We start from the raw sequence: 17,670 nt of genomic DNA, 5'->3' as shown, positions 1-17,670 counted from the left end.
CACCCAGGCGCCCCAAGATTGGTGATTTTTTTTTAACAACCAAACTGTATACGATTAATTCTGTGAGTGATTTTATCTGTATTTCGTGGTAGTGGTGTTCTCAGATCATTGAACCAAAGATGGGAATTTATGTTACTAAGTTGAGTGCCAGTTTCTAAGGTCTTTCATATGTTGGTGGGCGATTTCAGATTCCCGTCAGCACCATCAATCAGTATTTCCAGAGTCTCTGTGACATCCACGGTATAGAAAGGAGGAGGTTTTGTGTTGGCAGCCAAAACTTGGCATCCGGCCCTGGTCACCTGTGTGCCTGTGGCAAGTCACATGGCCTTCCTAGATCTCAGGATAATAATGCTTCCCTAGCTTAGTTGCTGCAAGGATCAAAGGACAAACCAAATGTGAGAGCACTCTTCAAGTATCAGCTACTGTAAGGATACATGGCAGGAAGAGTCCGGATTTTGCTAGGCTATGGCAGATAACCTTAGCTCTTGTCTACATGCCCACCTTAAAGCATCAGCATCTGGATGCTGAACTTGACCCTCACTGACAGCACATTCAACTTCCCAAAGAGCCTTGGCAAATGGAGTGGCTTTTCCTGAGATTTCACAGGGATACGTAGGAGGAGATGCTTGCACACACCCCACGAATCATCTTTTCCATCAGGAACATGTGTTCTTCCTGGAAGGCTCATCTTTGACCACGAGGAACCTTAGTTCTGTCTCCATCCTTGTCCAACGGACACTACCCAGCCTCAACGACTCCAGCCTTTCTTTGCTCCTTAACCTTCCTGGCTCTTTCTGGGGCCCCTCCCTCACTGAGCTTTTAATCTTGGGTTCTGATACTACCTTCCTGGTCACCAGTCAAAACATCCTTCTAGAGTTCCCCTACCGTCCTTAGGAAGTGGTGAGGGGATTTTAAATAACAAAGGTTTTGCAGTCACCAACTTCTTTTTTCCTTGCTATGACTATGATATTATTAGGTAATTTTATTATTCTAATTGTTCAGAATGTTTAGGGACTGCTTAGATCTAGAAGCTTGGGAATCACATAAGGCCAGCCCCTTACCTGCACCTATAGTAACTGGGGCCCAGTGAAGGGAAGGGACTTGCCTAAGGTTATAAAATAGGCATGTGACAGTTATAGAGCAGGGACTGACCCCCCAGTCCAGTGCTCGTCTCCCTGCATCAAGCCTGTGGTACAAACGAATCAAGAAGCTTTCAGATTCAGGGGAACCCAGAACTCTCAACTAGAAGGGGGCTTGGAGTTCATCTAGAACAAATCCCTCATTTTAGAGAGGCTAAAATGGAAACTTTTTTTTTTTCATGGTCTCTGAATCCTAAAGATACAACACAGATTAGACGGTTACTTTAAAACATATGTACTTGCCTGGTGGGTATGATTTCCAGGAACATACACAGACTTAAACTGTTTCATGAGATTCCGAGCTCCAGCAATATCCCGAAGTGAAGTAAAGAGCTCATCCACGGCAATTTTGGATTTGTGAAAAGTCAGCTTAATTGAAGAGTCACAGCCTGAAACAATCCAGAGATATTTTCTTGGGTGAACAAATCTTTAAATTAAATTTTAATCATGACAGCTTGAGCTCGATGTAACACAGTTGGGTTTTTTTTTTTTAACCCTATTTTTCCCTGGCTGTTCCCCAACTGGGCTGTTTCAATCATCCATGAGCAATGAAACATACTGAGTATAAATGCCTTTGATAGAAGTAGAACTCAGAATTGCCTGGGATGGCAGCCACTGGCTTCAGTCCGTCTCTGTATAAGTTTCACAGAAAGAGAGCTCCCTGGGGTCTACTATCCTCAGAACATAGCTTTGGGAAAAAATGGGGAGACACAAAGAAAAGTACCAGAGAGGGCTATGATGAACCTCTCTTGCTTGAATCCCACCAACAGTTTCCGTAAAATAGAATAGCAAGAATGAGAGATTACAGAGCTGCTCCAGTAACAGAACTTGCTGGGCTGGGCATCTGCCTAATGTGCTAACAAAGCATATGGTGTATTTCAAAAGGCAGCCATTCAAAGCTGATAACATACAAAGACAGCCTAATAAGAAGACTATTCTCGGCAAGGCTTCTATTTTTCTTTGACACTTATAATAGCTGGATTTATTCTCTATCTTGTTAGAAGCCAATTCAGAAGTGAAATGATCACAGATAAGTCAGAAGTTTAAAAAAGAAAGGTTCAAGATGAGTATTTCTGGCTGTCTCCAATACTCAGATACATGAACTCATTGATCCTTGCAGTACCCTTATGAGATTGGAGCTATTATTTTCCCATCTTAAGGATGAAGGAACCAAGGTACAGAGAGGTTAAGTAATACCCCCGTGAGCAGACCTTGCCAACGCCCTGTCCATACCCACTCAGTCACCCTGGATGTCACCTGTCGGTCTGCGGAACAAACTCTGACTGCTTCCTACCTCAAGTACCTGCATGGCTCTCGCTCTCTGTCTCTTTGTTTCTCTCTGTCTGTCTCTCTTCCTGTCTGAGGGCTTTCTCTGGTTATAGAAGCATGCTTGGCTTTTGTGCGCTAGGAAGTTAGCACTTGTGGGCACAGCCCCGCTTCCTCACCCCCTGGTGGGGGACAATTCCGAAGTGTGGTCTCCAAAGCCTTTGCTCAGTCCCGGGAGGATGGAGCTCCAGCTGCCCACAAGAATAACTCACTCATTAATGCCCCTTCACTGGCTTTCCTTCCTTCCTTGGCTCACTTCCCTACTTCCTGACCATGCTTCCTGAAACATCTTTCCGAATATAGTACCTGCACCCGAATCCTTGTCTCAGGACACCAGAACTTCCACGGGGGTTAAACACAGACAGCCTGGATCCAGAGCCTGTATTCTGTTTTGGGAGCAGCTTTATTGAGGTATAATTCATATACCATACACTGAACCCATTTAAAGCATACAATCCAATAGCTGTTAGTATATTCACATCGTCGTACGACCATCATCACCATGATCCATTTTAGAATATTCTTATCACCTCAGTAAGAAACCCCATACTTGTTAACTTTCTCACTCTACCCCAAGTCCCTGGCACCATTAATCTGCTTTCTTTCTGTCTTTATGGATTTACCATTTCTGGACATTTCATATACATGGACCCAGAGAATATACGATCTTTTGTGTCATGCTTCTTTTACTTAGCGTAAGGTTTCCAAGGTTCATCCGAGTTGTAGTATATATTCATCAGTGCTTCCTTTCTTTTTATTGCTGACTAATATTCACTGTATGGATATACCACATTTCACATATGCATTCACCAATTGATGGGCATTTAGGTTATTTTCACATTTTGGCTATTATGAATAATGCTGCTAGTTTTACATATACAAATTTTTGTAGAGATATACATTTCCGTTTCTCTTGGGTTATATACCTAGGAGTGAAATTGTAGAATTGGAAGCTCTATGTTTACCCTATTGAGGAACTGCCAGGCCATTGTCCAAAGTGGCCGCACCATTTGACATTCCTACCAGCAGTGTGAGAGGATTGCGATTTTTCCACATCCTCAACGCTGCTTGTGGTTATCATCTGGATCAGTCCTAGTGGGTGTGAAATGAGGAGATGCCTTACCTTTGTCTTTCTGGCAACATCCTGCAGCTGAGGGGGGGCCCTTACCACCGTCATCCCCCTAGCATACTGGACACTCTTATCACTCTGGAGATTCCAAGGGTTCTAATGGCTGTGTGCCAGGAACTGGGGACAAAGGCCAATATGTATATTTCTTATTGTATCATAAAAATTCTCTGACTAGTTTTAAACTCCTGGTTTCCAGAAATGTCCAATTCATGCCATTAGAAAAAAATCAGCATGGTCAAGAGCAGTGAGAGGAAGCCTCCCCATGTTCCGTGAACTGTGGTGATAGTGGAGTGGATGGAGGGAAGTCAGGAGCTCATGTGAATTCCCCAGAATTCTATGCCAACCTTTGTGGAAAGGAGAAAATGTGTTGTTTTCTGAGGAGCATGTTCATAACTTCCTCCTGATTCTTACAGGGGCTCATAACCAAAAAGAGTTGAGATCCACAGGTATAGGGATTGATATCACACTATGCTTACCCTTGGCATTGCAACCCTACCTGAGCTATGCCAGCTTGTGCTTTAGTCAATAACCAACCAGAAGAAGCCCTGGAAGGTTATGGCTTTTCACTCAATCATGTAACTTCTTTCCTTAAACTCTCACTCTAAGCCATTTAAAATATGGGAAATTATATCAATTATATCTGAGTGTTGAATATTCCCTACTAGTCTTTCAAACAAAAAAAGGCATGAAAATAAGAAGACACAAGGTGCACAATTCAGCTAACAGGATAAATTTTTTTTTAATGTTTACTTATTTTTGACAGAGAGAGAGACAGAGCATGAGCGGGGGAGTAGCAGAGAGAGAGAGGGAGACACAGAATGGAAGCAGGCTCCAGGCTCTGAGCTGTCAGCACAGAGCCCGATGTGGGACTTGAACTCACAGACTATGAGATCATGACCCGAGCTGAAGTCAACCGCTTAACCGACTGAGCCACCCAGGCACCCCAAACAGGCTAAATTTTTTATTTAAAGTAATTCATTTTCTGTCAAACAGAAAGATTCATCCAATTTTTCATATGGTTTATTTCAATTTTTTTTTTTTGGAAAGTGAGTAATATGATGTTCATCCACTAGACTGAATGAAAGAGAATCATCTACTGGACTACAGATTCCTGAAACTTATAGATTATTCATGGCAATTGTACATTATGCTTTGGAGATAATGAAGCAAAGGCCAGGTTGTTTGACAGAAGTGTTTACAGATTACTGGTAAATTAAACTCAAATGAACACAACAGGAAAATAAGGCTATCAAATGCTGGGTGGAAAATAAAAAGTCTTAAATTCACAAATAAAGTAAAACTTCCCTCAAAAAGAGTCCATTGTTTCCATTGTGCACATTGTGCACAAAGAACTGCACAAGAGTGACCTCCATCCAAATCATCAACTCTTTCCAACATATCTGTCACCCTCAAAGCAAGTATTCTACAATGTGCATGTTTCTGGGAGAGCACGCCAGTCTCTGAGCATTATTCATAATTACATCAGCATTCACCCAAAGCAGGATTTACATTCATTTACCCAAAGTCTGTAGTGAAAGTTATACACACACACACACACACACACACACACACACACACACACACTTTAGAAATGTGGATCAGAGAAGATAAATGACTTGTGTAAGGTCACATCGCCATCCCTGGCAAAGTCAGGGTTCAAAATGTCCTGCTGATCACAGACCTGAGCTCCTCCACACCCAATGCCTCCCACCCAGAATCTCCTCCATGAACGTGGCTCATTCCAAATTCACGCTGCAATTAACAGCGGAAGGAGATGTGGGCCCAAGAGCTATGAAATGCGATGAAGTTTTTTCTGTGACAAGAGTAACGGTTACGATCACTGAACGGTCACTTAGATCATCACTTATTCCAGGAGCTATGCTAAGAAGTGTATACATATCAGCTTGTTGCATCTCCGCAGAAACCCACTTTGCAGCCGGGGAAACTGAGCCAGAGAGAAGTTAAGGAACACAGCGTCACTCAGCTAGTAAGTGGCAAAGCTGAGGCTCAAAGTCTTGCAGTCTATCTAACTCCAAAGATGATCCTGTTAGCCACTCCATTCTGCTATCTTTCATAGGTGCTGAGGCCACACATATAAAAGATCAATGAAAGACTTAATTCAGCCATAACATGGAGGAAATGCTTTTAATTTTTTTTTTTTTTTTTTTTTTTGAGAGAGAGACAGAGTACAAGGCGGGGAGGGGAAGAAAGAGAGGGGGAGACACAGAATCGGAAGCAGGCTCTAGGCTCTGAGCTGGCAGCACAGAGCCCGACATGGGGCTCAAACCCACGAACTGCAAGATCATGACCTGAGCTGAAGTCAGATGCTGAACCCCCTGAGCCACCCAGGCACCCCTGGAAGAAATGCTTTTAAACCGAGTGAGGTGAGTGGCAAATGCCTTTCTTCTTGGGAAGACCTGGGCCTGTCCCCCGGTGTGGATGCTAAACAGTGTGGTTTGCAGTCACACCTCAGGCCTGTCTTTTGTAGCCACACAAGGTGTGAGGTCTCCCAGCCTTCTGTATACCCTCCTTTGGATCATTGCTCTGTGAGGCGCTGTATTCAGTTACTTCTAATAAGCCCCTGACAGCCTGTTCCATTAAGCCAGCTTATGAGATAACAGTGTTTTGTAAGGGAACTCGAAGTGTACAATTCCAGTCAATTCTCATTTAATCCACTTAGTTAAACAGATAATAAGCCAGAAGCTGATCCCAGCCTTTAACCAAGCACGATCTGTGTACTCCAGTTGCCCAGTCTTGATAAGGGAGGCCCCCAACCCCCCCAGGGTTGGAACCCCTGTGTTCTTCTAAAATGGGGGATGACTCATGCCCCTGCAATTTCTTTCTCTGGAGGGCTTGGGGATCTCTTGGGCAGGGGTCCAGTTACTCCTTGGAGCAACAAAATAGGGCTCCTGTGTCCATGCTACCTCTCACTCTGCTCCCTTCTCCCCGTCTCCACTTACTGAAGTCCCTGCACCTGAGCAGAGTGCAAGAGTGGTTTCCATGGCTCTGTACCCTGCAGGGACCCACGTTTCCAGCAACAACAAAGTGGAAATGGAGAGATGGCTGAATAGCACATGATCCTCCCGGGACGGCTGAAATGAAGTTGTACTCCTACTCCAGTCTGCCTACTTCTCTTCTGTGTGTTCTCTCAGAGAGCAGGCTTGAATCATTCTGGTGCTCGGGGAACCTTTTCTAAAGAACCTATTTTCCGTAAGGTTGGCTTTATTCCTTAGGTGCTGAGCAAAATCAAGCATCTCGTACCAGGAGGCCGCTGTGTCCAAGGCCTTTGTCTGGACTGGTGCTGAAGCAGCCCTCATCGGAGGCCTTCCAAAGCACACACATGAGAGGACACACGCACACACACACACACACACATGTACACATGTGAGCATGCGTGCACTCAAGCAGAAGCACGTCACTTGCATGGCTGGATACATGGGGGGGGGGCATGCTAGAATAGGATTTGAAATGTTTCCCTTTTAAGTGATACTAGTCACAGTTCGAAAGGCTCCTCACAACTGATTGGGAAGAACTAGGGTCAAAAAATATAATTTGAGCCTAGTCAAGAGGCCCTTTTCTCATCTGGACCCAAGTTACTCAAGGCTTGGGTAAGCCCTTTTCATCCTTCTGCTTGCCTGCAGTTTGGGAACATCCGGCCACCTTCCAGGTCACATCCCTGCCCTCCTGCCGCCCAGCAAAGCCCTGGAGCAGGGGTCCTGGCTCCATTGGCTCCGGGGGTGGTTAGAGAAAAGGTCGACTGGGAGTGTGACTGGTCAGAAAGGGCAGAGCTTTGGGAGGTCATGACCTCCCTCATCCATCCAGCAGTCTGACATTGCCTTTTCTCTCTCTCTTCAAACCATTGTTTCTAAAATAGGGTCTTTTCTCATGGCTCTCAATAAATGTTTGGCAAGTGAAAACAAAACCAAACAAAATAAAAAGCCAAATCATCCTCAACAAGTGCCATCACATCAGAAATCTTTTAGGGAGGTTGGCTGACCATAAATCCACCCTTGAGTAGGGCAGTCCTGGTAAGTGCATAGGCAAAACTATAATAGAAGTCCTCTTTTTCAAATGTGCTTGGGACTGAAGGTGATTGAGAGTCATTCAAAGAAGGGGATCATAAAAAAATCAATTTCTCTCACACACACATAGTTTACATTGTATGTTGTATATTCACATATGCATAAAATTTTATTTAGAATTAAAACATAAATGTCCATTTATTCACTAATGTTTGAGGAAAAGCTCAGGTGTTTTCCTTGAGTACTGTCTGCTGAACCGACTTGTCTTAAAAAGAAAAAAAAAACCAGTACGTACCATGCACAATTTCCATTTTTAGTCCATTTCAAGGGGAGTAAGAAGTTAAAGACACCCATCGCACAATCGGAGAGCAGAATTCTACATTTTACCTTTTTTCCCTTCAGTCTTTTACACTCAATTTGTTCACACCTAATTCAAAAGCATTTTTTAAGTGACTCATCTTGACTGAATTCTTTCAAAAGCATTCAGTTCGGTTTTCACTGACATGATTTTCTTTCTGAATTCGTATTTCATCAGTATGCAGGAACATTTAATTCAAGCTTGCGACTCGATAGTGAGTACAAGTGGCCAGCGCGGGCTTCGGACTCTGGGGAATCACACAAGGCAAGTAGGAAAAACAGATACGCCGGCATGTGGAGATGGGCCCCAGGGCTGAGGGGGGTCAGGGTTTTGGCATTAGCCGTGTTATTTTATAGAGGGATTGCAGGATGTCAGTTATTCTGGTGGGTGGCCCGTGTGGAAGCTGGGTGAGAATACATGAATTATACATACATCCTTTGGATTCTTTATATTTATATTCTACATTGTATCATATAAAAATTACAAAGTATATATATTCGCGAGGTTCCATTGTATCTTTTTGTACCCAGGCAATTGTATCTTTGTCATCTGTCAGACTCTAGCGCTGACAGGGCTGATTTCCTCTTTCACTGTAGAGCCCTTGGTCTATACCCCGCCGCGGGGCCTCCTGTGCAGGTGTGGTGCTAATGACATAAATATGCTTGGGAGAGTGTGTGAGCCTATCAAAGAAATCCAGAGTCAGGAATATCCAGGTGAGGCCACAGAGGGCCCAGGATGGGGCCCATGGAGGCTGACCACTTCCTGAAGTCCTTCTATAAACCTCCCCTTGGGCTCTCAGCCCACTGGTCCCATGGCCCCTTTGTTCGCCGTATGTGGCTCAAGGGCCTGGACTCTCCTAGCCTGCGGCCTGCACTTATGGCTCACGTGACAGAGGAGGGAAGGAGAGGAGGCTGGCCGTGAGCTCCAGCGGGAGTGGGGGCTCTCCCTGGCTTGCCGCTGATCTCTAGCCCAGCGCCTGGCTCCTAGAAGGCACCCACTGTGTATTTCTCCAATACGTGAATGGCGGAAACAGGGATGTAATAGGAAAAAAAGAGTTGAATCAGACCAAATGTGCTGTAAAGCAATAGCATTGATTCTTGGGGAGCCAATAAACTGTCTCTGCAGGAAATGCCAGACAGACAGCTCCCTGATGGTTTTGAGCGACTTCGGCCCTACGTGCGGAAGCGGATCGAGTCCCAAAAAGGCTACTTCACAAGAGCAGCTTCAGTTGGCCGCGTAAATTGTTTGTTTAACAAGCAAAACTGAACGCTACATGGTTTCGACAGCCATAGGTATGAGAAGAAACAGTTCTAAAAAGAAAGAATGATAAATACACACGTCAGGAAAGTGGTTACCTCTGAGGGTGGGAGTAGGTGCCAGCACTGGGTCCGTGGGTATTTATTACGCAGTTGTGCTTTGTAACATATGTATCATATGATCTTTTACATGTGTCAGCCACCATCTTAAAACATGAGACGAGGGGCGCCTGGGTGGCGCAGTCCGTTAAGCGTCCGACTTCAGCCAGGTCACGATCTCGCGGTCCGTGAGTTCGAGCCCCGCGTCAGGCTCTGGGCTGACGGCTCGGAACCTGGAGCCTGTTTCCGATTCTGTGTCTCCCTCTCTCTCTGCCCCTCCCCCGTTCATGCTCTGTCTCTCTCTGTCCCAAAAATAAATAAAAACGTTGAAAAAAAACAAAAAAAAACAAAAAAACAACAACAAAAAAAAAAAAAAAAAAAAAACATAAGACGAAAACCAGTCACACTGCTTTTGAAGCCTCCAGCAAACTCGGTTTTGGAAAACAGTTGACAAAAGGAAGAGATGACAGCTGTGATCTTTTATCATCAGGCGGGTTTGGGATGTGTCGTGGACTGGGAAGGACTTGCACGGTCACGAGAGGATGTGACTGCCCAGAATTCTAGCCGAGATCTGAGGCGTGTGTGTGTGTGTGTGTGTGTGTGTGTGTGTGTGTGTGTGTGAAAACACGTTGGGGGAAAGCCTGAAGGAAGAAAACCGGTCAGGAATATGCTTTGGATCTTGCATTTTTAATAGCAGGGTGCAAGGTCAAGCTGGCAGTGACGCCCAGAAAGCAGGATGCAGCCGGTGGGAAAACAGCTCTTGGTGCTGAGCGTGTGCGCGGCTTCGGGAAGTGCCAAGGAGGTGGCGAAACGGACAGCCCTGGTTCATGACTGAAACGAGGAAACAGCCACTACTGTTCTGAAACATTTCCTCTAAGATGCCTCCGAAAAATCTCTCCAAGGCAGCTCTTCTGACTGCCCTAGCTCTACTATCATAGTTTCTTTATCTTCAGATTATGTGGTTACAGAGGGAGGCACCAAGGACTTTGTAAAAACTGTAGTGACACTGTATCATATTAAGTAATAGGATTTCATATGTGGGTAATACGTTCCCCTATTAAATCAAGCCAAATCACCTTGGACAAAGAGATCCTGAAGTTCAGCATTCAGAGTAACTGAAATAACATGTTTGAGGCTATTTCTTTAAAAAGGCAGGCATAGGGGCGCCTGGGTGGCGCAGTCGGTTAAGCGTCCGACTTCAGCCAGGTCACGATCTCGCGGTCCGTGAGTTCGAGCCCCGCGTCGGGCTCTGAGCTGATGGCTCGGAGCCTGGAGCCTGTTTCCGATTCTGTGTCTCCCTCTCTCTCTGCCCCTCCCCCGTTCATGCTCTGTCTCTCTCTGTCCCAAAAATAAATAAAAAACGTTGAAAAAAAAATAAAAAAAAATAAAAAGGCAGGCATTGATTTTTTTTTTTTTAATGTTTATTTTTGAGAGAGAGAGACAGACAAAGTGTGAGTGAGTAGGGGAGGTGCAGAGAGCGAGGGAGACACAGAATCCGAAGCAGGCTCCAGGCTCTGAGCTGTCAGCACAGAGCCCGCCCGACATGGGGCTCGAACTCATGGACCACAAGATCATGACCTGAGCCAAAGTCGTAGGCTCAACCGACTGAGCCACCCAGATGCCCCCTCCTTTTTTTTAATGTTTATTTTTGAGAGAGAGAGAGAGACAAAGTGCGAGTGGGGGAGGTGCAGAGAGAGAAGGAGGGCAGGCATTGAGTTTTGATCAGTTATATAATCTCCTATTATTGGAACATCAGATCTCTCTCCTGTCATTTCGACTCTGGGCCCCTTTTCCAGGAATGAGACCTGTCCACAAGTGCGGGAAGTGCCCACAGAGCCACTCACACCAGAGCTCGTGTTCACAAACCCTCCTGTTCCCAAGGAGCACATGGGCTCCTGAGAGTGATCGCAGACAAGTGCACGAACCAGCATGTCTCAATACAAGCATTTCCCAACAGGCTCATCGTTTTCACCCTGTTGAATCCATTCTACTGAATTATAAACTTGCTATTTCTACTCGAAGTCCCCTCTCAAAGTGCTGACATTTCTGGTGGTTTTGAATAGCTCGATAAACTTACGATGGGAAAAATTTGATCTGCTTCATTGATTTTTCTTTGCATGGGGGAAAGACGGCCATCATTTTATTTTAGCAGGGGACTGTGCAGTTTCAGAACCAATGGTCCAATCTGACATTTCAGAAAGAAAGGGAAATAGAAGCCCAGATGCTCCTTCCACGGATAGTTGTTCCAGGACCTGCCGGAGGCCATCTGTCCCCCAAGACATGTGTCTGACGTGCTACCACCTGAAGCCAGCCCTGTACCCGTGACCCTCCCTCTTCCTCAGTGTTGGGGGGCCAGGCCCAGAGCTCCACCCAGAAGATCGCTCAGAAGGCTTCCTGGAGGTACAGGCCAAGAAGGAAGGTGGGAGACACCACACCGAGCTATACTATTTCTGCTCCTTTCAGAATCTTGGCCCAGGTCCAGTCTTGTCGCTGGTTTTAAAAATAGTACCGAAGGTTCCTTGCCCATGAGGGAGTTTTTAAAAGACAAAGTTGTACTTTATTTTAGAAATGCCAAAAAAACGGACAGTGTGGGAACAACATGAGGTCATTTCTGGCTGGGATGGGTCACTGGGAAACGCGTTCTTACCCAAGTTACAATGGCTAAATCACTCAGGGTTCGGCTTGTCTGCTAATCACACAAACCCGTGCTATGGCTAATTGTCCATGTGTAGAAAAGGATGGAATCAAAAGTCGAACTCACGGCACATTTAAAAGCCTCTCAAATTACTGTCTGCCTCTTGTTCTCATAGCCATTCAGAGGAGCTTTTTAAAAACCGAAGTCTTTTCTTTTCCATTGTGTTTCTTGAGCTCCAGCCTTGCTGAGCTTGCTATCATGAGATCTGTAAGTATGGAGGAACATTAATGTTGTTTTTTTTTTTTAATTTATATTTTGGGGGAAGACTAGGTGGTTAATAATACGGATCATTTTCTGATCTATTTGAGAAATAGGGAAGAATAAAAGGGAAGCTTACTGGCCTAAAATTTCTTTTATCCCTTTTGTTTCTTAAAAGAATAAAAGAACAAGTGGAGTTTATTTTTCTTCCAGTAGCAGACAGATCAAATGAGCCCTCTCCTTTCCCCCTCCCCCAACACACAAAATCCCTCTGCCTCAATCTAAGCTTCCCCTGCACCTGCTGTTGTAAATCTCCATTGAACCGAGCCAGCAGCACCACGCCTGAAATTTAAGCTCCCATTAAATGAGGCCTCTGATCTATCACTTTTCTGTACTTTGTTTCGGAGGCAGTGTGGATTAGTGTGTGGGTTAGCCATGCCTGAGTCAGAGACGGGGCGAAGTCCAGAGAGGGCTGCCAGGGGGCCCGGGGCAGGAGGGGGAAGGGGAAAAGGACCATGTTTCCTTCATCTCTCTTTGAGGCAAGGAGGAACCGTGAGGGTGGACCCCAGAGAACGCATGCAGAGAACTCAGGCAAGTGTACAGGAGGATGTCTGCCTCCTGCAACTCAGGGCTCGGGTCACACTGAAGTTGGAGGGAGCCTGGAAGGGGCAGGAGGGAAGGCGGCTGCTCTCCCTGCCTCCTCCCTGCCTATGCTTAACCAACTGAGCCACCCAGGTGCTCCACAAGTATATATATATATATATATATATATATTATATATATTATATATATATATATATATATATATATATAATATATATATCCACACACACACATACATATATTTACCCAGAGGATGGGGCCAGGCTTCCCCATCCTGGAGTGGGCTGTACAAAGCCTTCTAGTTGCTTTGTATGAGTCCCGACCCCAGTCCAGATTTAGGCTCCTACCGTGTCTCTCAGTCATCCCATTCAGCCTCTGATGGAGACAGCTCAGGTGGATTGCATGTCTACAGGGTGACAAAAATGATCACAAAGTCTTAGGGTTTCTAGACTTTCACTTGCTTGTAGGTAGGGACATTCCTGAGCCCACAGCTGTGTTAGCGGTGACTCTATACCCACAACGTGTCATGGAGGGGGAGTGAGTGGGAGCTCTTTCCCCGGAAGGGTGGGGAGGGGGAGGGGTCGGAGAGCTGGTGAGCTCCCTGATCTGAAGGCAGAATTTATACATTTAACAGCGGGGCGTCTCCGCTTCCTCGGCTCAGAAAGGGCAAGGGAGCTGGGAGTTAGTTTAGGAATAAAAACTCCCAGATGGTTAGAGTTTCTTTTGGGCTTCCACTGGGGAAACAAAAACCAATCAACCCAGATTGTCCGGGTTGATAACACTGCATTCGCTCTTCACACACCACCCCACAACTGCCGTCCTTTCCACGCCAATCCTGGCCTCTTGTTTGTTAACAAACAAACAAAACAAAACCGCGTGGAGAGCTCAGATCCAGGTTTAATGAACAGTCGCGCTGCCACAAAGGCTTTTTTGTGAGCTCGTAAAACGAGACGGTTCTCAGAACTCAACAGGTTTGGCGCCTCACGCGGAGTCAGGTACCCAGGAGGTGGCTAGTAAATGCACCACGAGGCTACATCCAGACCGTGGGAGTCTTCTGAAGCAAACAACCAAGCCAAAACGCCATGGAGAATTGTTGGCTGTAGCTTTGGGCATTACGTTTGCAGGGGCAAGGATGGCAGTCTGCTCTGCGGGCTGTGAAAAGCTTCAGGGCCCCTTCTAGGAAGGGGGCAGCAGCTCCTTGGAATGGCCACTCTAAGGCCTTCTGCACAGCCTGGCACAGTCCTCCTGGCACCGAGCTCTCACTGGGTGCTCCACAGGTTACACGCATCGTCCCTGTCCACTTCACAGAAGTCATGTTAAGAGAAATGTACAAGGATAGAAGTGCCAAGGGCGGTCACAGTTATACTGTTTATAGTAGTGGAAAATTGAAATTAAGCATCTAACAATATGAGGATAAAAACTAATGTGATTGATCTATTTACTGATAAAGGAAGGTTCCCATACTGGATTGGTAAGTGATAAGAGTAGGTTTCTGAACAGTAGGTACAGCATATATGCAATATAATGTATATACTATCATATACTAGATATGTCCATATACATACACATAGGCACACATGTATATACACAAATATATATACACGTGCATGCATATAAATACACACAAGAATATACATATATTCTTATTTAAAAAACTTTTTTTAATGTTTTTATTTATTTTTGAGAGAGAGAGAGAGAGAGAGACTAGTACTAGTCTCTCTCAGAGTACTAGTGAGGGATGGGCAGAGAGAAGGGCAGACACAGAATCCAAAGCAGGCTCCAGGCACCGAGCTGTCAGCACAGAGTCCGACATGGGGCTCAAACTCACGGACTGTGAGATCATGACCTGAGCCGAAGTCGGACGCTTAACCGACTGAGCCACCCAGGTACACCTATACATACATTTCTAAAAGTTTATTTATTTTGAGAGAGAGAGACAGAGGGGAGGGGGGAGTGCAAGTGGGAGAAGGGCAGAGAGAGAATCCCAGGCAGGCTCTGCACTGTCAGCACAGAGCCCAACGTGGGGCTTGAACTCACAAACCGTGAGATCATGACCTGAGGTAAAGTTGGATGCTTAACCAACTGAGCCACCCAGGTGCTCCACGAGTATATATATAATATATATGCACACACACACATACATATATCCATACATGCATACATATACCCAACACACATACATACATCCACACACAAGTATGTATATAAACATGGATACATATATGCATAGGTATACACATATATACACACATGCATACACACATACAGGTATATCTATACACATACACACATAATTGCACACACAAGTATACACACACATGCATACAAACACAAGTGTATGTGTATATGCACATGTATATATACACATATGTATGCACACAAATCTATGTATACCTGGCTATGTACATGTGGCTGGTCTGGCTGGAGAACTTTAATTTTTAATTTGTACTTCCTTTTAATTAATTTAATTGCTACCTGTGGCGAGTGGCTACTGTATTGGACAGCACAGCTCTAGACTATAAGCCCAATAAGGACAAAGATCTTTGTTGTAATTATGGATATATTTGAAGCTCCTAAAATCATGTTTGTGCCTGCCATGTGGTAGGTGCTCTATAAACAGCTATTGGATGTTAGGAGTTGTTATCTATAGAATTATGAGAGACTTCAACTTTTCACTTTACGTACTTCTGTATCATTTTGATTTTTCAAATAAGCATGTACTTTAAGCTTCACATTAGCAAAACGATAAAGGTATTCCCATTCGGAAAAGCAGCACACATCCTTTTCTGTTCCTTGGCTGCCCCAAATGCCTCTCCCTTTGGCTGGCGAGGAAGAAGGCTGGCCCCTGGGCAGTGGTGTAATTTATTCTTGGCTCCTTGAACTGAACTTCTCCAAATGCACATGCCTGAGTGCCACAGTCCCACCTGCCTAACCTCGTCCCCTTGCCGCTGATTCATGGCAGAAATCACACACTCAATCTTACTTTTCAACCTTCAGCAGTCTTCAGGGTTTCCCTATCTCTGACAAGGTCAGCAGCAGAGTGTGTATTTCTAGTGGGGAAGAAAACCTGACAGACAAGACTGACTCTGCCATTAAATGTGGGCTCAGGCACATTCTTCCTTGTTATTTACAAGCTCAGCCATAGCCCTGATTTAGACAACCTCTCTGTCAATGGGCATCTTAGAAAAAGACCCTAAGATCGCTCTTTCCTTCCCCCTGGGCACCGTCAGGTCTGCTTGCCTTTCTGGGTCCTGCCAAGTCCCACTCAGTTCTCTCCACAAGCCGTGGGAGTGCCCCTGCCTGGCTTCCCACGCCAGGCCCCTCCAGCCCACGTCCTATCGGTTCTTCTGCAGAGTCTGACTTTGAAAGTGATTCAAGGCCACTCCGCTCCTCTGCCTCCTTCAGCTCACAGACACTGGGTCTGCTGAGTCTGTGCTTCTCGAACGTCAGCCGACCCTTCGTCACCTTCACTTCTGCCGCTTCTACGTGCTGCCTGTTCCAGTATCCACGGCCTTTTCCTGTGAGCTAACTTCAAACCAACTTCTTTATTAGTTCTCTGGCAGCTGACCTGATGTGCTAATACTTATTTTAACATGCATCAGAAAACACATAACGGTGAAAACGAAAATGTTCCTCTGCATCTGCCTGAATTCCTCTTGCAGACCGCCAGTGCACCCCTCGGATACCCGGCCCCAGGACGTTCTTCTCACGCGGGTCAGGAGCACGCGTCCTTCCATAAGACGTCCCTGTGCTACTCAGTGGCAGGGTCCTCTCCCCTGTGAGCGCTGCGTGTGGGAAATCTAGAGTGCGCCAACGGTGATGAGGTGGCTCCCAGGTGCCAGGGACCGCGCTGACAACAGGAGTAGGTGTCATCATGCTCACCGTTCAGATGACAGAACAGAAGCTGTGGTGGCTTGTTTGGCGAGTAACCCACAAAGGAGCTGGGAAAGAGCCTCGGGGTTTCAGAAGTCCCTGGAGGCAGGTGCCTTACAGAATGGTTCTGCTTCCCCGTCTCCTTCATGACCCCCCGCCCCCGACCCTCGAAGTGCACCTTTGTGCAAACCTGCTTTGTTCCAGATGAGCCCCATTAGGGCTGTCGCTGTGTTATAGCACTGTGACCAGGCCCATGCCTCCCCCGCCCACTTGCCCTTCTCGTGCCCCAGCAGACCTCAAGCTTGGGGACCTTGCACATTCTTTCGCCTCCACCTGCTCTGGTCTTCACCACACATTAGGTCTCTGTTTTAAACAGCATTTCCTTGGGCCACCTGGGTGGCTCAGTCGGTTAAGTGTCTGACTCTGGCTCAGGTCACCATCTCACGATTTGTGAGTCTGAGCCCCACGTCAGGCTTGCTGTTGTCAGTGCAGAGCCTAATTCGGATCCTCCGCCCACCTCGCTCCCTGCCCCTCCCCCACTCCCGCATGTTCTCTCTCTCAAAATTAGATAAACATTAAAAATAAGTAAGTAAATAGCATCTCCTCAAAGAAGCCTTTTCTGATCTCCCCATCGATATCAGGTTTACTTTTAGTCTCTCTTAAAGCACTTTATCAACATTTATAAATACATAACATTCATTTCCTTGTTTGTTCTTTCTCCCTCCTCCCCTCCCTTCCTCTTCCCTTTCCTCTCCTCCTTCTTTCCAGTCAATAAACACCTACTGAGTGCTAACTAGGGACTCAAGATTCAGTGTCTGTTCTCATAGAGTCTACATTTCAATGGGGGAGACAGACAGTATATGAGTAACAAAGCATAATGTGTCATTAGAGATAAGTGCTCAGAAGGAAATTGGAGCCAGGAGCTATTCTGGACATGGTCAAGAACGGCTTCTTGGAAGAGGTCGCATTTTA

The 17,670-nt window shown here is 45.8% G+C and overlaps 1 protein-coding gene across 1 annotated transcript in view; it reads right to left on the bottom strand.

The window, feature by feature from the left end:
- Positions 1-17,670, bottom strand: part of SCFD2 (sec1 family domain containing 2) — a 401,788-nt gene that overhangs the window by 34,117 nt on the left and 350,001 nt on the right. Inside the window, exon 6 of the mRNA XM_030313874.2 lies at positions 1,383-1,528. Within this exon, the coding sequence (XP_030169734.1) occupies positions 1,383-1,528 (146 nt within the window). The remainder of the gene's footprint in view (positions 1-1,382; positions 1,529-17,670) is intronic.

This window comes from Lynx canadensis, chromosome B1 (genome assembly GCF_007474595.2).
Source record: "Lynx canadensis isolate LIC74 chromosome B1, mLynCan4.pri.v2, whole genome shotgun sequence".
Classification (NCBI taxonomy): Eukaryota; Metazoa; Chordata; class Mammalia; order Carnivora; family Felidae; genus Lynx; species Lynx canadensis.
Note: the sequence above shows the minus strand (reverse complement) of the source record. Positions and strands in the feature narration are given on the sequence as shown.